Raw genomic sequence first — 26,577 nt, 5'->3', positions numbered from 1 at the left:
GGTGTGGAGGTGAGGGGACTGGGTGGGTGAGTGCTTGGTGATGAAATGCCCACTTAGTGTTCGACACTGCAGCACATACACAGCATATTTGAAAAAGTCTAGTTTTATTAAGCAGTTTTACACAGCCAGCTATACATGATCTGCAGTTAAATCACTGTAAATGTGTATTTGCTGCTACTCAATTACAAAATCTTCAGACAACATTGAAAAAGTAAATAAAGTACCACACTGCCTTCAACAAAATGTCAAATCAAATATATAGGTTATGTAAGACACAAAAACAGTATTTTAAATACACATTTGCCATCCTTTAATAGGGTTTTTCCTACTTGTGGCACAGTAGACTTAAGTGCCCAGAAATTTAGTAATAATTTACTGTGAACCATTTCAAACTTAACATTTTGCATTTATCACTTAACAATGCATGCTGTTTAAACATTTAAAACAATACTTTAAAGCAGAATACCTCCTAATCAGTACCAATGAGTCTCAACAACCTGAATACCTTTTACTTGTGAAACATAACAGTTCTTTGCTTTTGCATCATACTTGGATGGGGAAGGAGTGGTGTCTGTCTGAAGTTCACTGTACACTGTTTGCATAAGTTACTTACAAGCTGATTTTGAATTTCAAAAATTCCTAATATTTCGGAAAGTGGCTTTAAGGTATTTTTTTAGCCTCCCCCCTTTAAAAGCTAACCAATGTAATTTAAAGAGTTGTTCAAAAACTTTTAAATAAGAGCTTATTTCTAACCTGTAAACTGAAGTTTCTTAACAAAATAGGCATCTTGAAGACCCTGAAAACCAGTGTTTGTTAAACAATTCTTAAGTGGAAAAAGTAAATGCTTGCCATGTTTTAGGCTTTTAAGCTATGGCTTATAAAATGCAATGTTTATCAGGACAACTCACATTTTTTTGCAGTTTTCCAGTGGACCTGCCTATGGAAAACTGAACATAATTATACAAAAAATATTCCTAGATGCTGAATCAGTTATTACAAAAAGCAAAGGGGGGGTTTCATTCTAACAAGATCTTTTGGCCTAGTGGTTGCCAAAATTAAGGTTACTGAACACCAAATTTGAATGTGTAGCACACTTGAAGAAAAAGTTATATTCTGTCATAGCTTGAAGATCACACTCTGCACCCCATTCTCAATGAAACAATACCTACTCTTTAAGGGATTGAGATTTTTTTTGCCAATGATTGTACAAACCTAAAATATCTCAAAAGATAACAATTTTTTAAATACTTAATGGGGAGAAATGTGTATGTTATAAAATAGAAGCTTCATTTTACCTTCAACTGGTGAGAATGTATCAAAAACTTCTCAATTTTAAGTTTGATATTGGATCTATATAAAAATATTAAGGCTCATTGGTAAAGATACTGATAAATTTTCACAGAAGGAAAACACATGGCTTTATCTGGTATGTTGATGGTTCCTGCTTATTTAACTTGGTTTCACAATGTAAGAAAACTGATCAACCACGAAAGTGTCAAATCTGAAGGGAAACTCCAGTCATGGAAGGACCATACCCAAGGCCTCAACTTAAGGTTATGTTCTGCCTTATTCTGAAACCCAGAAGACACAGCACTAGTTGGACCTATAGAAAATGCAATTAAATATAAGTGCTCATAAGCATTTGGAGGGACTCATGCTTTCAGAGTGGTGGCATGGGTTTGCATTTTTATCACCTTACAAACATTTCAACTTTGCTATCATGAACTCTCCCTTACAAAATTGAGGTTTAACATGTGTTTCCCCATTTGGGAAAGCAGAAAGAAAGCAGGGTCCAGACAAATTCTCTTTAAAAGGCTGCAATCTTGCTTGCTTCTCGAACACCACTCAAATATGCCCCTGTAACAGTTTGTGGAAAATGCCTGTTTGTTGCCTTAAAAAAAAAAAAAAAACATAAGTTGAACTCATGCATGAAGAATTCATTGAAAGGCAATATAAGCTTATGCTTTCTCTAATTCTCCTAAAATAAGATTGATGTCCCAATGTCCTAATCTGTGTACTCAAAATAACACTTCTCACCCACCACAGCACTTGAATTTCTCTGGTTATCTTGCCATGCTTTGCCAAGTTCATTTATTCAACAACATTCTGTCCCGCCTGTGTGGCATTAAGTACTAGGTACCTATGTGAGGTATCGGATTGGAAACAATGAATGTGGGGGGGCAGGCAGCAATGAGAAGCATGGGGCAAATGGGTTTTTAGTGGGCGAGGCATAATCATCAGAGGAAAGCAAGAAAGGTCCTAAATCCTGCTTGCGACCCCCAAGTACCTTAGCCTAAAACAGCCATCTCTTGTAAATGGCTGATAGTTAACCTGGTGTGCAGCCGCTATGCGCTTCCTGCAGAGCGGGCTCTTCAGAGGCCCAGGAGTAATCAAATACACCTGGTTTTAAGGTGACATTCTTTTATAATTACTCAAAAATCACGAAATAACACCATCAACTATTTTAGATGAGACTGGGGGACATGTGATCCTAAACTAACATAAATGTAATAAAACGAATGAAAATGTCCCGGGCGAAGAGGGATGGAGGTCATAACAAAAAGCAAAGTGGTTCTACGAAGAAACCTGAGAAAATCTCAGTTGTCAGGGACATAGGAACCATGCAGGCAGAAGCAGCACAAGAAGAAAACAGGACTGGTGTTATGACTGGCAAAAGCAAGTTAGCCCCTCACCAGGTTCTTCTCTCTCCTCAAGAGACCCCTATTTGACTTGGAAAATGGGTGTTAACCGGCTTCCTACAGCTCCCCCCACACACTAAACATCCCAAGACACCCGATGTGGGATCCAAGCACCAGCTAAGCTTGCTGGAGCTGCCATGTGGTGTTTTAAAAAGCGCCCTACTCAAATCTAAGCCAACAGTCAAGGGTGGGGCATCTGGACATGGAGCAGGCAGACTAAAGCACACAGAATAGAAAGTCTGAGGAAACCTCGCAGGGAGGGAGACAAAAACCAAGTCTTAATAACCTTAATTAAGGAGCAAGCTATGGAGCAAGAAGAGGGCACTAAGAGCAAGAAAGCACTCAAAGCAGAAGCTAAAACTATAAGGGCCAATTTACCTCCCCCCACAAAAAAATCCCCCAAACCAGAATAAATAGATGAATAACAATAAAGCAAAAAATCAGTCAATCTAAGAGTTTCAGGATAGCAGAAGATCTAGGAGTAAAAGAAAAACCTGCAAAGTAAGTGATCAGAAATAAAACTAGGATTGAAGGACAAGAGTTTCTAGATTATAAGGAATGAAACGGCACAGACAGGACCAAAATCAAACAACATTTCAAATGGAGAGAGGAGAGTGGATAGTAGAGGGAAGACCCAGCAGGTCCTGCAGCAACACCCTCCAGACTGGAACCAGGAAGGAGGACAGCAGGAAGTGGGTGGGGTCAGGCTGGAACTAACAGGCCAGCTCAGACTAGACTGAAACCAAATGAGTGAAAGGGAGAGGGACCAGAACAGGCTAATGACCAGGCGATTATGTTGGACAGTCTGCAAACACCTTGGCTCAGCAGAAAACATCTGCACAGACACAGACCAATCTAACTGAAATTACCTCAGGGAGAGTGGTGCAGACTAAATGTGCCAAAGCTTTAACCTGACGGCAAGTCAACAGATGCTTCTGTCTGATGTTAAACCAGAAGACAGCGATTTAAACATAATTTTAAGATAGGAAAGCCCTGAAGAAACGGCTGGAAGAGTTAAAAGTGACCGCCTCTGTGAGTGTTGAGAAGTTCCCACTACTGAGAAGGCTTCTATTTGCTGTCTTAAGACTTTCAACAGTATTTGACTTAGTTTTTGGTTTGTTTAACATTTTTTAGTTGTCAGTGGACCTTTGTTTATTTTTATGTGGTGCTGAGGATAGAACCCAGTGCCTCACACATGAGGCAAGCCCTCTACCACTGAGCCACAACCCCAGCTCCTGATTTAGTCTTAAGCTCTGGACAGCTATCATTTTAATTACAAGAAAAAGCAAAATACAACTGGATTTGAACTGAGATACATACCTCGCCTGCAAAAAAGACTGTTCCTTGTATTTCTTCAGCAATGATATCATAGGCCTCACCACTTCCAAATGTCTTCACGAAACTGTATGCCATCTGGATCCATGGCTCTGTGCTCCATCGAGTGACAAAATACTTAGTGGGATCTGGGACCTCCTGTGTCCAACAGAGGGAATCATAAAACAGGATGAAGGAGGAACTTAGACACAGTGTGACCCCAACCAGAAACACACACCTGCCTTCGGGCACGGCCTGACTGCATCCTCCCAGCACTCTGAGAACAGCAAGCGCGAGCCTCGGTGTGCTCCTGACCCCTATAAACTTGTTCCCTGCCCAGCCACACGATTCCCTCACTTCCAGGCTGCATCCTGCCAGAGAGGACATCTGTCCACCTTCTGGGTGCTGCTGTCACCAGTGGTCAAGAGTTCAAGTCTCCCTGGGCCCTTGCTTGGCAAGTGCTGGAGAAATGGTAGAAAAGGAGTCAGGCCCAGGGTAGAGAGAGTACGGGCGAGTCACCCTCCGGTGGGCCTCCCCGAGGCTTCCCCCAGGCCGCAGGCCGCTTACTTCACTCAACAGTGTCAGCTGCTCCGACGCCCCGCTACCCTCCCAGCACACAGCTGAAAAGGACTGGGAAACCCAAGCCGGGGCGTCACCGCATCACCAGGCAGGCTCAAAACCGGCAGCACACGTGGGTAAGCCTTTCCTACATTCTGTAAACTGAATCATTTCACTTCTATTTCTGCTTCTTAATTTATAAATCTCCAGAGACTGAGACTTAGTATGTAAACTAAGTTACCTTGAGCTCCTTGGAGAACAGGTAGAAAAGACTGCATGGGTGGGGTACAAGGAAATCTGGACACCATCTTTTCATTTAATTTGGTACTGGGGATTGAACCCAGGGGTGCTTTACCACTAGCTGCATCCCCGGTTTGTTTGTTAGCTTTTATTTTTATTTTTTTGAGGCAGGGTCTAAGTGGCTGAGACTGCCTTGCACTGCCTCAGCCTCCCAGGGTGCGGGGACGCGGGGAAAGCTGGGGGTTGGGCTGGGGCTCAGTGGTGGAGCCCTTGCCTCGCATGTGTGAGGCACTGGGTTCAATTCTCAGCACCAAGTATAAATAAATAAAATAAAGGTCCATTGACAATTTAAAAATATGTTAAAAAAGAAAGTAAAGCTGAAGTCAGAGTCTAGGGCTTGGGTAAACAGAGTCTTGGAAAAAGCCAAGCTGTTCACACCCTCAGGAAAGAAAGGGGGTGTGTGTGACATGAGGAGTAAAAAGCAAGATGAGGGGTGGGGCACCGCTCTGGGCTGCACTATCCCCCCAATCCCTGTGTTGATGTCCTAACCCCAGTAGGTCACCGTGTGACTCCATTTGGAAATCGAGTCTTCAATGAGCAGATAAGTTAAAATGGGGCTGTTAGGGTGGACTAATCCAATGGAATTGGTGTATGTCCTTAAAAGAGAGGTGATGACACAGACGTACAGCGGGAAGAGCACAGAAGGACGAGCGAGAGGTCAAGCCCATCGGTAAGCCATGGAGAAAGGCATCTAAAGAGTCCAAGCCTGCTGCCACCTTGCTCTGAGCTTCCAGCTTCCAGAACTGCAGGAGTGACTCTCCGGCTGAGCCACAGGTACTGTGGCATCTCCTGGGTCAGCCCTGGCCCACGCCCACCGCCCACCACTCCGGGCATTTACGGGAGCAGGGGAACTGGGCTCCCTTCGTCCTCAGTGCTCAACAGCCTGGGCCCCCACCAGGAAGAGCAAGTCCAGCAGGCCCTCCCGAGAGGCCTCTCTGACCTGCTCCTTGAACAGCTCCCGGAGGGTGGCCATGCATCGCTGCAGCACCTGCTTGTCACCCAGCGTCCTCACGGATGCCACCGCCTCCCCCGCGATCACCGACATCAGCACGCTCTGCTGCTTCTGGAGACAGGGAAGGACCAGCAGGTGAAGCGCTGCTGCTGGCACAGCATTTAAGGCCCCGCTGCAGCTGAGGGCCTCATTCCCTGTCCCTTCAGTCACCTTCCCATTCTCAAACACACATTACTCATCCGCACATTCGACGGTCCCCTGAGGGACAGGAAATGCTGCAAGACTCAAACTCAGGGCTCCCTTTGTTGTTCACTTACAAAACCCTGCTTCAGAAGCGGCAGGAAGAGACTGAGGGGAACTGCAGACAAACCAACAGCGGTGAAGACAGTCTGTCCTTGGCTCCATGTGAACCCTGAGCCAAGGCTTCTCGGAACCCAGAGGGAACGACAGCCTGACGTGTGGCAGCGGCTGGCTCCTCCTCATGTGGGCCACACCTGCGCTCGCCCCGGGCAGACCGACCACATCCCGCCCTTGGCAGCCCACAGGAGACCCTGAGGAAGGTTCAAGCTCACACTTTACTGAGCTGCCACCAACTTTACATAAAGGAGGTCCCCTCAGCCTGCAATAAGTTTCCATAGCACCAATTCCTGCCCAGAGGAGCAACACTAGTCCTTCAGGAAAATACAGCAAATACCAGGGTCACTTTCCCACGGAAAATGTCCCAGGCCTGGCGTCCTCCCAGAAAAGAAATCCCCACAATGCCCATCCGTTCCTGAGCCTGCCAGGTGAGCAGTAGCCTGAAGGCGGGGTTCAGCCACACCTCACACGGTGCTCACCTGGGGGTCCATGTCGTAGTACACGGCAAAGAGCCCTCGCTGGCTGGCACTGGGAGGAACATGACCAAAAAAGTCAGCCCCTTGAACTTTACTGTCCCAAAATCTATACGGAAACTGCAAGGCGATCTGGAAAGAAGCAGAGGAGAGATGGTGAAGCGCCTCCTGCGCTGCTCACGCCGCACACGCCGCCACACTCCCTGTCAGCATCCTCCCCGCCCCTCCGCCCACGAGCTTCCTGCCTTCTGCCACCCACTCCCACCCTCCCCTGGATCAAGGCACCCGCTGGCTAATCCACAGGCTCATCTAAAGATGCGAGGCGCTCCTGAGACCCAGTCTTGAGGCAGCATGCCACCGACATGGACGCCTCATGGTGCAGAGGCCCACGGCAGCCCTGCAGCCTGCTAAAGAGGAGGCCAGAGGCAGCGGAGGAAAGCACTGTCCTCCTTGGGACAGATGAGTGGAGGGCGGACAATGAAAGCAGAGAAGAGGAGAACTGCTCACAGCAATCCAAGTTCTCAATCACAAGATTATTCTCCTAAAAAGGCAAAACTGAGACTTCAGACAGACTTTTGTTTTGATAATGTCCCTTTGTATTGCTCATAAACAATTATTCAAATAAAAAGGAAATCTTTGAATTGTCTTGAACAATGACACACTACTTCTCCGGATCATCCGACATGAACTGCTGAGCTGAGGATAAAGTGAGTGAGGTCCCGGTCACCTTTTCAATGATGCCTGCACCTAAGCTGTTGATAGCCTTCATCTTCTTCTCTGACAACGGTGGATTAAACTGAATGGCACCCTTCTGCAGTATGGCCAGTGGGACAGTGACTAATACCTGTGGGAAATAATTAACAGTAAACGCACAGCAACTGAACCTAACACAACCACTAGTGAGTTTATTTCCTGGAACATTCTCTCCATTTCCAATCAAAAGATTATAAAAACAAGGGCTGCCATGTGTGACTGTGCAGGTTGTTCACTACACAAGGGTACCTGGTTGAGCAGAAGTGACATCCACATGGAAGAATTGACATAAAGGTCCCAAAAGCTTACAATAATCCTGGGTCAGAACAGACAGCAGATCCCAGCCCTGAAAAGCAGTACTATAAAAGAATATGGTCCAAAATATGGGGTCAGGAGAGCTTTTTCTATTGTTCCTGATAAATTCTAATTTATCAAGGTCAAGTTCTGTCATTCATCTCTACCAGGCACCTATAAAATGAAGAAAATGCCCCATTAATGTCAGAACTGGAGTGATGCTCAAGATTAAAAATAAGACACATTAATGTGCTTCATAAATGGTGAAGCACATCACAAAGTCAGGGATTATAGCAATAGTATTATATAAAGCCACAATGGTTTTTGTTTTCTTTTTTTGGTACTGGGAATTGAACCCAGGGTGCTTAACCTCTGAGCCACATCCCCCAACCCTTCTTTTATATCTTATTTTGAAACAGGCTAAGTTGCTTAGAGTCTTGCTGAGTTGCTGAGGCTGGCTTTGAACTCACGATCCTCCTGCCTCAGCCTCCCAAGTTGCTGGGATTATAGGCCACAATGAAATTGTTTAAAGTGAAAGTAATTTATTACAAAGTCTCGCGTGGTTCTAAAAAGTCATTTAGAAGAGCTGATGACACTGATGCTAAGCTGAGCCTCCACAATTGACTCTCAAGGCCACACCAGAAGACCAGGCCATCAGAGGTGATGCCTCAGGGGTTTCTGGGCAGAACCACTACAACCACAAGAAAGCCCTCGCTGCTGCAGCCTGTCCCAGAATCCTGCCCCGTACAGAGCCACCTGCACCGCCAGCCTGAACCCTGGGCCCTCCACTCTGGTGCAGAAACCAAACTTTGACCGCCTGTCACAGAGGTGGCGCCTCAGAGGCCACAGTCTCCAGATCCGGAGGCAAGTCATCCTGGCTGGCTAGGCTGCTTCCATGCAGAACCTCAGCTACGGGGTCAGGAAGAACGTGTGTGTGTCCCCAAGCCCTGCAACTAAGCCCAAGCACCCCATCCACCCACCCAAGAGCCCCTGTGTTGACATGGAGGAACCCTCAACTCCAGACCACAGAGCTCACAGAGCTGATTGTTATTATTTGGGGGGGGGGGGGGGTCACTATTTTCTACAGCATGAAAATTTTATAAAATATGTTCTCACCCTTAAGAAGTTCATGATCTTTTTATAGATAACAGCTACCATGTGACCAAAACCATCAAACAACAACAAAAATCAGCCAGTTGAATTATATATAAGAACTGAAAGGAAATGAAGTCTAGATGTCTTCTTGCTGGTTAAGTTTCCAAAAGCATGGGAACGTGGGTCAACAAATGACATGGACACACCCCGGGAGGGAAGCGGCTCGCCTCAGCGGACGCAGTCTGGGTTGAGCCAGGGGGTGAAAGGCTGTGGGTCTGTCGTGCTGGGCTGGAACGCTTTTCCTCATCTGTAGCCAGCACAAACTGCAGTGAGTGCTAGCTACATAAAAATAAAAATATGTGCTTTAAACATTTCAAAATGCAGTCTGCAGCTCTGCCCTAATTTCTCTGGAAGGTCAGAAGACAGACAGAATGGTGCCTGTGCCCAGCCAGGGGATGCACAGCAAGGGTGTGGTCCTGCACAGAAGAGGCAGGGCACAGAACACCAGAGGCTGAGCCATCAGCTGACTTGAAATCTTAAAAGGTGATTTTTAATCGTAAAAAAAAAAAAAAAAATCACTAGGAAAAGTCTTAGACCTTAGGGGTTTGCAGAGGACACTGAAGCCCAGTGGGTCCCAGCCAGGCTGCACATGGAGTCGCGTGTCAGTGAAGGGGTTTCAGACCTGTCTTCAACCACCTGCCAGGCGATGCTGACTTGCAGCCCAGAATGAGAAACACTGCTGGTCCAAGTCTCCCAACAGTCATGGCAGAAGTACTACTGGGAGGCCTCCGCCCGCTCATCTCAAGGCCCTGTTCCTCCCACGTGACACACACCCTCTACTTCTGCAGGACTACGGGAGAGCACTACAGAGGAGGAAGCACAGCTAGTCTGGGAACCAGTGAAAGTTCCTCAAGGGCATTTGCCGACATCACCTGAGGCGTAACTGAACTTCCATTCTTTATAATCCCCTCTGCCCCAGCACCGGCCCTTGTTCTCCAGGACTGGAGCTGCCTCAGCATGACTCCACGTACTGGTTCAGCAGTACTGTGCGCTACCAGATACTAAGGTTGTCTTGGGTTGTAACTCAAGAACTCATAGAAGTACGTAAGTTATAGAAAAAGCACAGTATTAGGATGAAAACAATTTTATATGAAAAAGGTTCCATGGTAAAAAGCACAGAACTAAAGTATAACAGGTTTAATGCAGGACTTTTCAGAACCTTTACTATAGGCCTCTCAGTTCTGAGAGTGTCCCAAGGGCTGGGCGTACCTCAGTGGTAAAGCTCTTGCCCAGCATGTGCAAGGCTCCTGGGTCAATCCCAGAACAATGTATGAATGTAAACACACACACGCACACTTGCTGCTCCCAGGACCACTGTGCCACAGAACCTGCCTGGTCAGAACTGCATCTGCCCTGGGTCTAGATGGGTGTCCATCATCAGAATAGATCTGCACATCTACAGAAGCCAAGTGGACAGACCTCATCCATGAGAAGTCCACCAACACCCTGGCAGACTGCTAAAGACAGACAACTGGATGCAGGAGCCCACATCTCCTTCCTGGCAGGCCAGCCACTCACCTTCTGCGCAGAGAACCCAGTGCCGTCTGTCGTGGTGACCTGCACGTCATCGCCAGTGTAATCAATGCTTTGCACCTGCTCAGGACAAGCAATTATGGAAAGAAAATGAGACCCAGACTCTTAGTCTTCTCCAATTCTCATACCATGTGAGCTCACTTCTCTAAGACCAGGGGGAACCATTTGCTGGCATTTAAGCTAAACGGCTACAGTTGAACTAAGGGAACTGCAATTTATAAACACGTTAGAATATGGAAAATCTTCACTATGTAGAAAGTGAAACATACATAAATAATCATCCCTAATACTACAGTGTACAATATGAATCCCATGGGATAGAGATCTGAAGGGAAACAAGGTGAAAATAACTGCACTGAGTTAGAGGGGCGAGCAGCTTGACCACTTTAACCACTCACAAACACACACATGCTAGTTTCCAACGGCAGTGTCCGACGTGGTAATGCTACTGACCACAGGCCACGACCACCCCACAGTGTTGGGAGACAGCAGCCACACCTGTCTCCTGGGGGTCCCATGCCCAAAACTTCATACCCTCTCAAAACAAGGCAGAGCTAGCGTCCCTACCCTGGCCAATACTCACTGGAGAGTTGAGCCGAATGTCTAGCCCTTCAGCCAGCTTGTCAATGATTGCAGAGTACCCGGAACTCAGGAGAGTATGATCACCGGCAAACTGGGCAAAGAACTCATTGTGGTCCCAGGAACGAGCAGACACCTGGGGAATAACAGGGGATGCTGGGAACTGGCAATGTAAATCCTTCAGCCAACACCTGAGGGCCACAGAAGGAAGCAAGGCGGCAGGGCAGGCTACCAGCCCCACGGCAAACATCAAGGAAGGGGACTATCTGACCACCAGCGAGGCCCTCCCTCCAGAGCGGAGGAAAGCCTTCCCTAGAACAAAAGGCCTACACGACTTGGGCATGGGGACCATTCTCAGACAGTAAACGTTGATTTTAGATGTAGACAACTCTGGCAGGGAAGAATCCTATGGGCATGGAACTGCGACTGATCGGGTCTACGTACAAATGTGCCAACACGCTTTCCTCAACATAAAACTCGAGCGAGGCTGAACCCGCATGCGATTCGACCGCACTGCAGCACTGAATGGAAACGAGTCCCCGTGAGAGCAGATGAAACCCTCCTTTCAAGATGCCAATGCCCAGTGTTAGGTTCCCATAACAAGCCCATATTTATTTTTACAAGATAAATGGGCCAAAATCGCAGGGATACTGTATTTTGGTTTCTTGAGAACAGCATTTTGAGACTCCATGTTTCCCCAAAAGTGACTCAGGAGACTCTACAGAGGACAAGGTGGTGGGTGGCCAAAGGCCACAGCTCTGATTCAGCCTGGCCATGCTCCTTTCTGGGGTTTTATAGATTGTCCTCACAGGCACTGTCTGAATAAGGGTCTCTTTTGCTTTAAAAAAAAAAGTGGCAAGAAATCACTGTGGGTTAATACGGTCTGAAATCTGGTTATCAAATCTTCTGGGCAACTGAGCCGTTCTTTCCTGTTCCTCCAAACCAGGCTGAGTTGGGTACTTAGGCACATAACGCACACACATCCACAAGTACTCCAAGGCCTGTTCCACCGGTCCAGGCGCACCTGGTGGAGGTTGCTGCCACAGGCGTACTCCAGGTTGCTGAGGTGGAACTGCAGCACCTGTCCTTCCAGCTCGCTGAACTGGATACCAGACTCCTTAATGAAAGCTCTGTAGATCTCCTCAATTTTCTCTGGAATAATGGACCAAAGCAGAAAAACACAGCGTTAAAATGACTCTGTCCAGTTCCTTATCCCTTGCTCTCAACCTTCTTCTCCTGACAATACCTAAAATTTCCCAAGTCTTTCCCCAAGTAATATCAGGGAGGGATCTCTCAGTAAGGTTGATTTTTCTTAGGAGGCAAAAACTTATCTTAATGGAAAAAAGCTAATTAATTAACTGATGTTTTATTAATGCTGAGTTAAGAAACCATTTCTTCCTATGCCCAAGATGCAGAAAAAGTACCACTCCCCCAGCGCGCGCACACACACATACACACACATGTATGTACACACAAAAAGAAGAGAACCTTTCTGGTCCTACTGCCAATGCCTTACAGTCAAGTTCCCATAACACCTCACCTCAACTAAGACCCACGATAGGCTGACTACTGGCAATGGTCTCTCAAACAAGAACGTTCCGCCAGGTACTTTTGTCATGTCACCCTTCTCTATCAATATCTTTAATTACTGGTTCCCTGTTGCCTGGATAATTCCAAAGCCATAGCCAAACAAGGTAGCACACGTTAGCCCTTCCAAAGGTAGCAACTGGCTGCCTGTCCACTTATAGACGTGGCTCCGTTGCTCCTGACACATTTCCTGGTGAATTCCAGCCCTGCAGGGCCTACACCCCTACTCTCCCTCATGGGACTGTCCTCTCTACCCTAACGTCACAGTCCAGCATCACCCAGCCACTCCAAGTCCCCGGCCTCCCTCTCTGCTCTCAGCCCCAGCACTTACCTAACCCATTCAACCAGAACTCTTACAGACAACCCTGTGAAACCATTCCGATTACTGTCTTGATTGACAATAACTGGAGGACCCAGAGGGGATGCATATTTGGTCACATGTCTAATTCCAAGCCACTTGTAACCTTCCCAGTGATGCCAACTGTCCAACATGTACACCACAGGCGCCAAGCCCCATCGGGTACTGTGCACTTGCTCACTGGAATCAACCGAGGAGCAGTTAACTTTTTTGGGTTTTTGACTACTCAAGGTTCTCATTAGAATTTCTCTCTTACACAAGACTGTAACATGGGGATATCCAAAGGACCTCTGGATTTGTGCTTGACTCTTGACCCTGGGTTTCTGCCATTTCCAGTGCCCTCCTGGCATTTCCAGGCCCCTGCTGAGACCAGCTCTGCTTACTGGGTTTGGGGAGAAAGAACTGTGAGTTTTAGAATACAAAATTAAGTATGAACAGACTGTGAAAGGCCTCGCTGCAACATTCACCTAAGTGGTATTTAAGGGCGTCAGTGCATGTGTTGTGAAATGCATCCAGCTGCTCAGTACTTATGCTTTTTCCAGCTATGTGCTACTAAGGTGAGATCTCAGCCGAAAAGACAGAAAATAACTATAACCTTATACAGAGGTGTGTGTACTATTAAGGAACATTTTAATAAGATATTAAGATGAAAAATGACTTACACAGTATCGCTAGTCCTCTTTTTCTTCTTTTTTTTTTACAATGCTGGGATGGAACCCAGGGTCGTGCACATGCTAGGCAAGTGCTCTGCCACTGACCCACAACTCAGCATTTAATGACTTTTTTAAAGTACGGCCAAGACAAAGCAATCTTTTTTTTTTTTTTGGTAACTCTGAAAGAAGTGTAAAGAAAACCCCAGCCAGCAACTACCCCACAGATGCAAAACACTGACAAGACTACCCTGCAAGTGAGACTACTAGTTTTCAACCCCAGAAGATTTAACAACCCACCTCCACCTGCTCTGCACACAAGACTGGGTGCAATGGTCCCTGCTGACTGGAGCCTACCTCTGAATATGTTCTGCTATGGTCTGTCAGTCAACCCTTTCCAAGGATGATCAGAGTGTGGGTCCATCTCTTAGAGGTGGTGGGGAAAGAGAGAGAGACTGTCTCTGCCTTGAACAACCAGCCCAAGCAGGTGAAGCACTATCCGCCTGAAGAACTGAGAACCCATGCAAAGACACGCACAGCTGAAGAAAATTAACATCTTACAAACTGATTCAAACATTCACACTTCAAGAAATACCGACATGCCTCCAAGGTCACAAAATTGTAGGATACATAAATATCAATTTAAGAAGCAGTGCAGGAAATCTCAGCCAGCCCCCTCATGGAAATGAGTCACTACAGGCAGTCAGGCATGCGACAGAGTTGTGGTTAAATTGCTCATTTAAGTACCAAAGCCGAAGAATTGTGAATTAAAATTCTTAAATTATAACGTTCTTAAGCAAAATATACTGAAAATAATCTTAAATCTACTGCCTAAAGAAAAAGAAATGAAATCCTGGTATACGGAAACCTTTATCTAGACATTAGGGGCTGAGGATTTAACAACAGGAAGCTTACCAGAGGTTTCCTTAAAAGAAAGCTCCTCTGGGAAATTAAAAATTAAACATTTTGAAATTTTGTAAAACACCAGCTATCATGCAAAATAAGGTCCCTGTGCACATGTGCACACGAGCATGGACAAGACCCCCAGGGAAATTCTGCCCCCTCCAAGGATTAGTCTGGAGAGTCCACTAGTCCCAGGGGAAAGTGCATAAGCACTACCCCTATCACAAACATGGAGCCTGCTAAATAAACACTGCTACTGCTAAGGTCAGAGTGACAGTAAGATGGAACAATCAGAACGCCATTCTCCCCATACCTCCTAAAGGGACATCTTGGAGCTGAGTCTTATCCTTCCTCCACTCAGAGACAACATCCAAGAGAGCATTAAAATGAAAATCCATGCGCTTGTCAATAGTGGGGTCAGTTATTCTTCCACCTTCCTGAATTAAGTCACATCTTTCTCCAAACTTATGCATGCTGATGCCAAGCTTCAAAATAATAAGAATAATAAGGTGAAAATCTTCCCTGGAAAAAATATGTACAGGTTCTAAGCTGAAACGAGGCAGACCTCTCATGGAGAAGAGGGTCTAAAAGGCAAAACTAAAGCTGGGCGTGCCTAACACACAAGGGCAGTAAGTGAGGCAGCGAGAGAACGGCGTGAACCCGAGCATGCCTCGCTCGCAGGAGAACTTTGCAAGGGTGGCAGCGACGGTCTCTGTGCCGTGCACACTAACCCTGCCACTCCCAGACGCCGTGGACGGCCTGCCCTCGTTGACCCTTCTGCCCCACTTTGGACCCTCAGGTAATGAACACAACACACACAAACACGCACAGAAGTTGAAGCTGAGTGTACTGTCGGCCCTGCTGAAGGGCGGGGCACGCAGCTCGGTGGTAGAACGCTCGCCTAGCTTGCGTGAGGCTCTGGCTCCATTCCTGGCACCCAGAGAAAAGTTCCTGGAGAATTCTTGAGCCTCCCAGGGTGCCAGATAACAGACAGAATGCCCCAGTGATTGACTTTCAGATGAATAACACACTTTTAAAAGAATTAAGTATGCCCAAACAAACATGACAAAATATTCCATGTAATATTTGAGACACATCTATATTAAAAAATGGCTGCTTATCTGAAAGTCAGATTTAACTAAGAAGCCTCTATTTTCATCTGCTGATCAGTAACCCTGAAATCATGAACAAGTAGCCTGCAAATAACACTAAATTAAAGATCTGGGAAAAAGAAAAAAAAATCTCTTACATACCTTCTTAGGAAGACAGAAGGGTAACTGCTTTATTTACTTTGCAAATGAGGAGACTGTTGAATATTACCTACTTTAGAAACATATTAACACTATTTTTTTTTTCAGTGTTGGGAATCAAACCCGGGGCCTCAAACATGCTAGACAAGTCCTCTACCACTGAGCTACACCCCAGCCATAGTAATACTATCAACAAGCCAATGACACAATTTTTCTTTGCTTTGTTCACAATACAGATCTTAAGAGAAACTCACTTGCTCACACATTAGTGCTACTGGGTTATTAATACAGCCATTGACAATCTGAGGTCCTCTTCCCACTGTGACACCTTTAAAAGATTTATCATCCCATACTCGGCCTCCAATTCTGTCTTTGGCTTCCAGGACAGTCACCTAAAAAGACAATCAGGGAATCTAAATAGGATAGAATAGCCATACCAGATAATATAAGATATATACACACAGAATGATACTGCTAAATAACCTCCATATTTAATTTATTATACTTTTTTTTTTTTTTTTTTTTTTTTAATTTATTATACTTTTAAAGAAACAACTTCAGTTGAGTGTAAACAGAAGCCAAGTAGATAAAACAACCCAGATACTGGAGAGGAGTAATTCGAGTCGTCTGCTACAGGGATCTCACTGTTTCCTCTCAAATCAGATAATAAGATTTGATAAGTTAGTACATGAGATATACTTCAAAAGCTTTTACTAAGTAGTTCCATAAATTACATTTAAAATTAGGATAAAGAGCTGATTTTCCTATGAAATGTCTATGGATACAGCAAAATCCCTTTAGCACTGCAAAAAGGCCTTAACTTCTCTAAAACATGACTACCATTTTTGAAAACTTGTACCCCACTCTGTATAAGCATAACCTCATGGGGCAGGCCTAACCAACTAAGCCCCACACCCAGGTTATTTTATCTTCAAACGTCTAATGCATAGCTAGCGGGAGGAGGAACTGCTCCTGGTGAGAATGTACATGTCAGAGTTCCATGACTGCATTAATTGAAAATGTGAGATTTTTTTATGGCAAGCAAGCATTTCACTTCCAGATCCCTAAAAACACTACTTTGAACTGCCCAAGAAGAGGTCCCAGAGTCAACCATCTCTGAGGTGACTCAGAGGAACTGATTTCCCAACCTCAAAGGAATGGTCTCCTGGCTGCCTCCTTCATCACCTGGAGAGTGAGGAGAGAGCGCCCGGGCCCCAGACCTAGATTCTTCAATCACTCCAACCAGGAAGGCTACGAAGTGTGGTCTCACCCTCCCTCAATGTCTTTTTCTGACTTAACACTAAACCACCCCACCATTTCTACTTCTTTTTTAGTATAAAAAAGTGGCTAAATATTAAAGACACATTCCCTAGACTTTAGATATTAATAACCACCTCTGCAATATAATCTGTAGTGTTCCCAAAAACACAAAAAAGTTGGCCCTGATATCTAATGCTGAAATAATCAATTAAAATACTTTCGCGCTTACTACCAGACAGAAAATATTTCAGAATGTAAGCACGAGTCTTGTAAATCCTCCTCAGAATCTCTGTTTTGCCAACTATATAACAATCCATGATGTGCATCTTCCATCCAACCAGGAGGAAAATCTCTTAGGCATAGCTATCAAAAAATTTTCTCTGAAACTCTGGAATCTGTCTTCCAAAAATCTTCCAAGAGAAGATATTACAAAAAAAGAAATGTCACTTCTTTTAGCCAGGTACAGAAGAGTGAAAAGGCTAATTTAATTCTACAAATTTTACATTTTTCACTAAAAACCAATGTTCTTGTGAAGTAAATTTCAGAAAGGAGAGTTGTGTCAGACCCAGCAAATCAGTGAATTTGAGGGACAGTTAATGTGAATTAACTTAATGGAACTGGATACTGAATCACACAGATGGTTTTTGTGAGTCTCTACCTTGGTTCATTATGAACTGGTTTAAACCAACAGTCTGGCAACAGCATGTGGCCTGCCCCTCCTCGGGGAGTGAGCCTCCTCACCTCCCTGCAGGACTGTGGAAATCACACGGTTCCACCTCAAGCCATCAATTAATTCAGTCTCACTTCCAAAAGCAAAGACGTTTGGCTTTGAGTGAGATTCAAAGGATGCCTCTGGTTTGCCTTAGAAAACCTAACTGTGTATTTTGGGAACCTTCACCAAGAAATGCACTGCATGCTGTGCTTCGTCGTCTCAGACCATCGGGCCAAGCCAAGGCTTCCCCAGCCTCTGCGTGAAGGAGAGCTCTCAGGGCATCTATCCAACTCCAAGTGAGAGTTTCTCCTGACTTGCTCAATGAAGTCTGAAAGTCCCTCCGAAAGCGGGAGGGTTTCTTTTTTTTTTTCTTTTTTTTTTTGCGGTACTGGGGATCGAACTCAGGGCCTTGTGCTTTTCTACCTTTCTCCACTCTTCTTTTATTAAATCAGTGTCAAATGCTATGACTATTCTAGGACCTAGTGAAAGATATCACACATTAAGATTCTTCACTAAAATTAGAACTGGTTTCCTATGTCTTAGAAAATTTAGACCAAAGAAGCAGATAACCATCTGTTTCCACCTACATATCCCAGAAATCTTACCTTAATTCCAAAGTTATGCAGTTGCCTAGCAGCTGCTAACCCTGCTGGACCAGCCCCAACAATGACAACCGATTTCTTTAAAAAAAAGAAACAAAACTCCAATTAGAGCAAGGGCAACAGTGCACTGTTAAGAGTTTTTCTGAAAGGTACTAAGTGCCAAGCCACATTCAACCGCTGCTCTCTGATTCCCTTTGAAAATTATTTTCCTCAAGAATATGATGCTGGTGCTGGTGCTGGTGCTGGGGTTGTGGCTCAGTGGTAGAGTGCTGGCCTAGCATGTGTGAGGCACTGGGTTCAATTCTCAGCGCTGCATATAAATAAATGAATAAAAATAAAGGTCTATCAACATCCAAAAATATCGAAAAAAAAAATATATACGGTGCTACTTGTCTGAAGCAATCCCTTCCCTCCTCCTTGGTGTGGAGAGCAGCTTGAGGCTCTCCTTACGGGGGAAGCACATTCAACACAGCCTTGTTGCGAAAGTTCTATGGCGACCACGTGGTGTGCACCAGTACCCTAATGGCAACACACGAGCGCTCCACCGGCGCAGGGCAGAGCTGCGAGGCCCGTCACCTACGTCACCTACATTGTGGTAGTCTTTAGGGAGGAGATACTGGTCGGCCGCCACGGTGAGAACTCCTGTGTTGATGAGACCTTTCCTCGTCATAAAATACAGTATCCTCTCCACTTCCTGGACGCACCGGATGCGGACGAGACCCCGGACGATGATGTGAGGGATGCATTTCTGAGGAGTAAGGGCTTCCTGTGTTTGGAAATGAGACCAAGCTGTTAAGAAAAACCTCAAAATGAACGAACAGCAAGAAAAAAAACCAACTAAACAACACGCAAAGAGCAGCTGGGGCTGTGGCTCAGTGACAGAGCACTTGCCCAATATGTGCAAGGCCCTGGTTCCATCCTCTGCACCAGAAAAAAAGGAAAATAAGGGCAAATGACCTGGAGACATTTCTCAAAGACACACAAGTGGTCAACAGGTATGTGACTAAATGCTCATGCTCACTCATCACCAGGGAAATGCAAATTCAAACTACAATGCGGTATCACCTCACTCTGGCTAAAACCCTTTACCAAAAGACAAGAGGTAAGTGCTGGCAAGAGGTGGAGGACAGGGAGCCCTCGCACACTGTGGGTGGGAATGTAAATTAGCACAGCCATCTGCAAAATGGCACAGCTTCCTTAAAATGTTAAAAACAGAACTGCACATGATCCAGCAATCCCACTGCTGGGCTGTGCTCCCATGTGCACTGCATGTCAACAGGTGAATGGACAGCAAAGGGGCACAATCTCACCTACATGTATGCAGACCTGAAAAAGCCGAACTCAAGAAGTGTCGAAGGGGCCAGGGACTGGCGGTGGGTCGGATAGGGAGACACTGGCTAAAAGGTAGTTTTTGTTAAGACAACAGGAGTAAGTTCAAGAAGTCTATTATATGACTTGGGAATACTGGTAATAACAGGGACACAGGCACCCTTTGCTCTTACTCAAAACCAAAAGTCTTTGCTTTTGGAAGTGAGACTGAATTAATTGATGGCTTGAGGTGAAACTGACTTCCACAGTCCTTCAGGGAGGTGAGGAGGCCTTGCACCCTGAGGAGGGGCAGGTCATATGCTGTTGCCAGACTACTGGTTTAAACCAGTTCTTAATGAACCAAGATAGAGACTTACAAAAACCATCTTGTCTTGAAAAATTACTGAGTAGATTGTAAGTGTTCTCACCACAAAAAATATTTTGCATATATTAATTAGCTTGATTCCATAAACAAACATATTTCAAAACATTGTATTGTATAACATAAGCAGATACAATTGTCAACTTAAAAAAATTTCAAAAAAATATTTTGATTTCTCAGAAAGTTAAGCATAATGATGATGACCCAGCCATTACATGATCCAGAATTAAAAACATGCTCATACACAATGTTCATGGCAGAAGTATTCAAATAACCAAGCAGTGGAAATCAATATCCATCCATGGGTGAATAAACCTATATCCGTTCACATCTATGTATACACACATATATATCCCCAAACAATGGACCACTGTTCCACTATAAAATGGAATAAGGTTCTGATTCATGCTACAATATTGATGAACTTTGAAAGTATCATGCTAAGTGAAAGAGTCAGTCACAAAAGGTCACATATTGTATGATTCCACTTATATGCAACACCCAGAACAGGCAAATTCACAAAGAAAACAGAACAGCAGTTCCTAATGGCTGGTGGGGGCAAGAAGGAGTGACCAGGTGTGGGGTTTTCTCTTGGGATACTGAGAAGATTCTGGAACTCGACAGTGGTGATGAACCTGTATATTTCACAATGGCTAAAGTGGTACACATGGTAAGTTATGAGATGTTTATTTGATCACAATAAAGCCTCTGGGGTAATTTGTATCCACCATTTATCAGCAAGACAGGAAGGACAAAGGGGTGGGCCTGGAGGAAGGCACAGAGGACCCAGCAGTTCATACTTGGGCTTCTGCATTTCCCAGAACACCTGTGAGGAGGGATGTGGGGGCACATCACGCCACCCTTCTGACTCAGAGGACACGACAGAGACCGGGGCTGCTGCTGGTACTGGCAGCAAAGGCTAGCTCATGAGCGATGTCCCAAACCTATATTAAAAAAAAAAAAAAAAAAAAGACACTGCCTTCCTTGGATCCATTTCAGGTGTGAGGAAGCCACTTCCTGAGCAAGCCCAGGACAGGAAGCTCAGGACAGGCTCCTTGGCTTGTCATCTACACCCAGCTCCACTGGAGTCTGATCAAACTGAGTGGGAGGTGGCGATGTGCTGGGCAGACTCGGCGACAGGCACAGCACTCCTGGGGACTGCTGGCGAGAAACGTTTGGGATCATAAAGTTTAAAAAAGCACTGCAAAGTCTTCAAGTCTTTTAAGCATGTTTTAACTAAATTATTAAAGTGTATGAATACTCTCTTCTTATTAAAAAACTAAACTACATCCAAATGACATGGACTTTATTAAATTCTTTCCCACCACCAAATTTTTGGGATTTTTGGTACCAGGGATTGAATCTAGGGACACTTAACCACTGAGCCACATCCCCAACCCTTTTCTTTTTATTTTTTATTTTGAGAAGCATCTTAAGTTGCTTAGGGCCTTGCCAAGTTGCTGAGGCTGGCCTTGAACTTATGATCCTCCTGCCCCAGCCTCCAGAGCCACTAGGATTATAGGTATGCACCACCATGCCCAGCCCCCTCTATCAAATTTCAAAGTAAAAAAGAAATGTAACAAATAATAAATCTAAGGTTGTTTCTGAAACGTATTTAACTTATTTACAGAAAATTCTGACCACAATTTTGTGTAATTCAGTAAGTGTTTAGTAAGCCCCTATCTCAAACCAGCTGGCACAAAATGAGTATTTCTAGCTGACCCAGCATGCTCACCTGTGTGTAATTCATGTAACTGTATTAATCCAGAAATTAACTGGGTAACCTCATCTCACACTGAATTCTAATTCAGTGAAAGACCAGGGTGAGAACATCTTTCTTTAATCAATACCACTCTGGCACTCTTGCACAACATTCTGTATCCAACAGTGACTCAAAAAACTGAAGAAAGAATAAATCAGAAAAATACTAATGCCAAGAGAGTTTGTCTTTGTTTAAAAAACAAATCAACAAAAACACCCTGGCACTCTTGCTCTCCCCACTCAAGGTCGTGCTGTGTGATGCGTCAACAAAGAGGAAACCACCATCTCGGTTGCTGAGGACACTGAGGTAAACGGGGAAAACTAATCCACGCTCTCGCTCTCGATCTTTGATTTTCTTTTTAACCCTGTCCTGGCAGTGCCACTGGAACCCTGTGGACCACATCCTGCACCTTATTCTCATCCCTAAACTGAGCATTCTGACTGCACACATGGTCTGAGTGGCGGTCCTCCTCCCATCTGGAAATGTCCAGAAACACACAGGCTGAGCATCTCTAATCTGAGAATCTGAAGTGCTCCAAAATCCAAGTGCCAATACAATCTTCAAAGAATTCTGGAGCATTCGTAACTTTTGGATTAGAGATTGACTGTAACGCTTACCAGTAAATATTCTAGTATCTGAAAAAATCCAACATCAGAAACATATCTGGGTCCCAAGCATTTTGGAGCAGGATCCTCAATGTGCATCTGGCTGTCATAACTGGGAAGTGTTGCTGGCATCCAGTGGGTAGAGACCAGGGCTGTTGTTCAAAATTACGCAGTGCACAGGATGGCCTCCCTGGCATCCAAAGAAGGACATGCCCAGGATGCCACAGTGCCGAGGGACAAGAAGTCCTGGTCTGAAGGTTCCCTCCTCGCAGAGGGCAGCACCTCTTAGGCAAGGAAGCCTTGTCCCCTGGCCGCTACTGGCCATGCTTACTTACTTTGCAGTTCGTGTACCACAGGGCCAGGATGAGGTTCCTCAAAGCCAGGTACATGGTGGGGTCCCGGGAGTACTCTGGGAACTCATAGAGCTCGTCCAGCTCCATCACGTCGGGCCTCACACACAGGGCTTTGCCACATTCGTTGGGCTGGTAGAAAGGCTGAAAGTACCGGTTCATGCCTGGAACTGAGAGGTGACACAAACAGGCAGCTCCTGCAGGCTGTCACTTACAAATCCAGAAGAATTAAAGAGCAAAAACAAACCAAAAAGCATGACCTGGGTGAGCCCCACAGACTATCCTGCACAACCTCTGCTTCTTCCACCCAGCGGATAAAATGTCCAGAAACCAAACAACCAGTTTCCCACTCTCGCTTCACAAGTTATTCACAAACTTAGTGTCTGTGGCATGTAAATTTTGATTCTTTAAAAATTGTGCTACGAATTCCATAGAGCTTACCAGCATAACCATTTGCAGGTGTACAGTTCAGAGTGTTAAATACATTCACACTGTTGCGCAACAGAGCCACAGGACTTTCTCATCTTGCAAGACTGAAGCTCTGTACCCATGAAACAACTCCTCAGAAAAATATGGGTTGGTTTATTGATTGATTAATTGATTGATTGATTGCAGTGCTGGGGATTGAACCCAGGGCCTTGTACATGCAAGGCAGGCACTCTACCAACTGAGCTATATATCCCCAGCCCCAAAATATGTTTTAATAGCAACTTTTTTGGCACAAAAAATAGAATAATCACTAACCCTTGCTGGTGTCCCAGTGGTGGGGTTACAATGAGGAGCATGCTCTATTCTTCTGTTTTAATGAATAGAGAATATTAATACAACAGAGACTTCCTTTCCAAAGCTTGATAAAATGCTAGAGGTGCTATTTTCTAACTCGTTTTTTAGAATTTCAAATATTAGGAACATTTTTCCATGTCATTAAACATGACTTCAGTGGTTTCCTATTAACCATTCCCCTATTCTAGGCATTTAAATTTCACTCAATTTTTCACCGTTGTACACAATGCCAAAACCAATTCCTTTCCATATCTATCTTTGGACTTACTCATACAATAAGGTATTTAGAAGAAATTCCTAAAAATGGCACTGCTGGGTTAAAGGGTATCTATTTTAAGGTTTTTGATGCACACTGCCAAACTGTCCTTCTCAAATATGCCCTCCAACAGGATCTGAGCACCTATTTCATGATACCTTCATTAACACCAGGAATTATCACTTTAGGTTTGCTCTCCATCATAACTGCATTTTAAGAGTGGTCAGTGTTATTAGTTGAAAATTTATGAACTGGGGCTTGGGTTGTGGCTCAGTGGCAGAGCACTTGCCTGGCACATGTGAAGCACTGGGTTTGATCCTCAGTACCACAGAAAAATAAAATAATAAAATAAAGGTATTGTGTTCACCTACAACAAAACAAAACAAAACACCTTAGGGTGACAATGCAAACATCTAGCTGCACCACAAAATACACAGTTTGTCTGTGTGCACAGAGTAAGACGGAAAATCTTGAAGATTTTCTTTAGAGTCAGTAGTCAGCAACACACCTGCCCTGACCTGAAGCTCTAAATCCTTCAGAGAGTAGACACCAATGGCATTATTACAGGCAGAAAGGTGGAGAGAATAAAAGGTACTACTCATCTAGTTCAAAACTTTCTTCTGGCAAGTCAGAGTGCATGTACTCCTTAAACCGCACAGCTAGCCAACATTCAAAAACACTAAACCCTGGAATAAGTCATAGATTAAAGTGACACACTTCCCAAATTACTGAGGGGGAAATTAACTGTATGCTGTATACCAATGATATGAATGGCCCACAGCAGTCATCCCTCAATATCCCTAGGGAATTAGATCCAAGCCCCACCCCACCACAGGACACCTAAATCCAAGCATGCTTAAGTCCCTTCTGTAAGAAGGTGGAGTATTCACATGTAATCCACACACATCCTCCGGTGTGCTCTAAATCACCTCTGGGTGACTGACACTCCCTAACACAATGCAAATGCTGTGTAAATAGCTGTTCTACGTTGTTTAGGGAATAATGACAAGAATAAAAAGTCTATACATGCTCAAAACAGACCATTTTTTTCACCAAATGTCTTCTATCCATGGTTAGTTGAATTCATGGATCCAAGACTGTGGATATGGAGGGCCAACTATATAATCAGATGCATGAAAAAATGAGGTGCCCTATATCATGCCTCATACGATTTCTAGGAATCCTTTTGCATTTTGCTCACATTTCCAGGGGTGGGGGGCAAGGGTTGGAAAGGAGGGAGTAGCAGGAACAGCTCTCACCAAGCGCAGAGGGAGCCATCTTGGATGGTTCCAGCTTCCCTGGGCTGGCATCACCAGCAGTGGCAGCACGGTTCGTGCTGGTGCAGGAAGGGCTCATGCCAACGCAGTCAGGGTAGTAGGCAGAGAGCAGAGGTGCTGCCACACTGTCTTTCAGCAGAGGAGGTAGGATGAGCATGGAGTACCACCAGTGGTTGGAAACTTCCGACACTCTCTGAAATGTACCAGCAGGAGGAAGAGAGAAGAGCAGAGAAGAAATGGACATGCGGACTGTGCCAAGGACAGATGGCTATCTTCACTTCATTCATCCTTAACCCTTTTACTCTACCCACCCAACCCCCAGACTTAACAACTCTGTATCAGAGTTCTGCATAGATTTAAAAATAGAAATAGATTATAATACACAGAGAGAATGTTTCTTAAGGCAAAATACTGCTTTAATATACAGCAAGTCTTCCCCCCCAAAAAGTCCCACCAACACCAAGTAAATCTTCAGAGCTCCACCTACTTGCTACCCTGCAAGGCTGACTTTTAAGTTTCAAGAGGGAAATGTATTTCTGCTCCACAATCATGTATTGTCCAGCCTCCACTTACATCAGATTTCAAAAAAGTTAAAACTGAGATACTGGACATAAAAAATAATTCTCCAAGTAGCAGTCAGCATTACTGCTTTTAGCAAAAAAAAAAAAAAAAAAAAAAAACTTTCAGAGGGAAAAAGTACACTAGGACCATCAAATAAGATGCCACAGGCAGACTGCACAGGAGGCTATTTGTCTGGAACATTTTCAGTGTCCATGAGCCCCAATACTCCCTACAGTACAACCCACTGCTGCACACACACACCTTCCAGACCCAGCCACTGAAGCCACATGCATCTGTGATCTCTGCCCTCAGAGCGTGTCTCAGGTTTGCCTACCCTTAACCAGCCCACTCTGAATCAAAACAATGGGCACTCCGGCTCCTTTCCCAGCACACCAGTCTGCCTCTTTCAGCCACCTTCCTGGCTCAATCCCAAGGCAAGAGCAAACTGAGATTCAGCTCCTGACACCCAGACTAGACTATGTAGAGGGCAGAATGCGGTGTCTTAAAAAACATGAACCCAGATCCAGGCTACTCCGATTCTCTTCTGTTCCCTGGGTCATGCAGTTCAGTGGGTAAAATGATGCAGGACCAAGGGAGGCCTTGTCATCTTGCTCTGATCCCCAGCTGTTATTTCCCTAGAAAGTCATCTGAAGGCACACCAACCCAAACCCTGCCCGGTACAGGAGCAATGGGACTCATAAATTAGCACTCACCTCTGCTAGTCGCCAACCTGGGATCCCTATCACTCTGTCAACATGCCATCAAACATCCCTCTCTCACTTTAATACAAATACCACTGAAGAACCAGTACTTGAAATAGTCATCCTGTTAGCATATTCAATCAAATACCCACTGTGCTAGGTTAGTGTTTCCCAAAATTTTATGTCCACCCTGAACCTCATAATGTGACCTTATTTGGAAACTGGGTCTTTTCAGATGTACTTAGTTATGATAAGGTCATACTGGCATAGCGGAGCCCTAAATTCACCATGACTGGAGTCCTT

General features: G+C 44.9%; 1 protein-coding gene across 3 annotated transcripts in view; it reads right to left on the bottom strand.

The window, feature by feature from the left end:
* Positions 1 to 85: 85 nt before the first annotated feature.
* Positions 86 to 26,577, bottom strand: part of Kdm1b (lysine demethylase 1B) — a 46,491-nt gene continuing 19,999 nt past the window's right edge. For all 3 annotated transcript variants that reach the window (XM_047558565.1, XM_047558567.1, XM_047558566.1), the window contains exons 8-21: positions 24,995 to 25,205; positions 22,682 to 22,866; positions 18,879 to 19,055; positions 18,293 to 18,367; positions 15,970 to 16,107; positions 14,779 to 14,950; positions 11,992 to 12,119; positions 10,972 to 11,103; positions 10,374 to 10,448; positions 7,381 to 7,497; positions 6,660 to 6,785; positions 5,812 to 5,934; positions 4,020 to 4,172; positions 86 to 1,891 (exon numbers count right to left, since the gene is read on the bottom strand). In XM_047558565.1, coding sequence (XP_047414521.1) covers positions 1,808 to 1,891; positions 4,020 to 4,172; positions 5,812 to 5,934; positions 6,660 to 6,785; positions 7,381 to 7,497; positions 10,374 to 10,448; positions 10,972 to 11,103; positions 11,992 to 12,119; positions 14,779 to 14,950; positions 15,970 to 16,107; positions 18,293 to 18,367; positions 18,879 to 19,055; positions 22,682 to 22,866; positions 24,995 to 25,205 — 1,896 coding nt within the window. In that variant the 3' untranslated portion in view covers positions 86 to 1,807. The remainder of the gene's footprint in view (positions 1,892 to 4,019; positions 4,173 to 5,811; positions 5,935 to 6,659; positions 6,786 to 7,380; positions 7,498 to 10,373; positions 10,449 to 10,971; positions 11,104 to 11,991; positions 12,120 to 14,778; positions 14,951 to 15,969; positions 16,108 to 18,292; positions 18,368 to 18,878; positions 19,056 to 22,681; positions 22,867 to 24,994; positions 25,206 to 26,577) is intronic.

This window comes from Sciurus carolinensis, chromosome 7 (genome assembly GCF_902686445.1).
Source record: "Sciurus carolinensis chromosome 7, mSciCar1.2, whole genome shotgun sequence".
Taxonomy (NCBI): Eukaryota; Metazoa; Chordata; class Mammalia; order Rodentia; family Sciuridae; genus Sciurus; species Sciurus carolinensis.
Note: the sequence above shows the minus strand (reverse complement) of the source record. Positions and strands in the feature narration are given on the sequence as shown.